Raw genomic sequence first — 673 nt, forward strand, 5'->3', positions numbered from 1 at the left:
CCCTGCGTGTCACCGACGTTTTCAGCCCCTCTCTCACCATTTTCTCCTCCGTGCCCCTTCTCATCTATATCGGTGTCGATTTCCATCTCGTCGAATCCAATCTCTCTCAGTTGGTCCTTTGTCAAAGCCTCTAATTCCTCATCTCTCTGCTGCAAAAGCTTCTCATATTCTTCGATCTTTTTCTTGTGTTCCTCACCTTCCTGTTGTGCCATTTGCGCGACTTTCTCCAAAGTCTTCGCCCGCACATTCGCGGCATGGGGCTGTCGTGATTTCTTCGAAATGTTTCCGGGGGCCATTTTTGGGGGAGTACGATGAATGAGTTCGAAAGGCAGGGACTGATTAGGTTCTTGTTGACAGTTTTCACTCTTCTTTTCAAGAGGCTACGGCGGTTCAACCAACTTATATACATGTGTGGACTCGTGATATCACGATATTTCAGTCCCAACTTAAGGTCCGAGCCGAAACTGGACATCTTTTTGTCGGTAGCTGAAGGTTGGGCCTTCTTCAGGTCAAGGGGCCCTATACCGGACCTGAGATTTTCAGGTCCAGGACCTTCGACCCGGAGGTCACCACGGGTGGCACACTTGATTGAGAGCCGAACAGGTTGCGGATAAGTACAGTAATATTTATAAAAGTCTTAATTTTAGGAGACGCTCGAGCTGTGGAAGGCTAT

The 673-nt window shown here is 48.4% G+C and overlaps 1 protein-coding gene across 1 annotated transcript; it reads right to left on the bottom strand.

Moving 5' to 3' along the window:
* Window positions 1-37: 37 nt before the first annotated feature.
* On the bottom strand, window positions 38-296 carry J7T55_007044 (uncharacterized protein; the record flags this gene model as incomplete). The annotated part of the gene is made up of 1 exon (XM_053136411.1): window positions 38-296. A coding segment is annotated over one exon (259 nt), but the record flags the coding sequence as incomplete, so codon positions are not given.
* Between the last annotated feature and the right edge of the window lie 377 nt (window positions 297-673).

This window comes from Diaporthe amygdali, assembly GCF_026229845.1.
Source record: "Diaporthe amygdali strain CAA958 chromosome Unknown NODE_224_length_673_cov_150_515101, whole genome shotgun sequence".
In the NCBI taxonomy this organism is placed as follows: domain Eukaryota; kingdom Fungi; phylum Ascomycota; class Sordariomycetes; order Diaporthales; family Diaporthaceae; genus Diaporthe; species Diaporthe amygdali.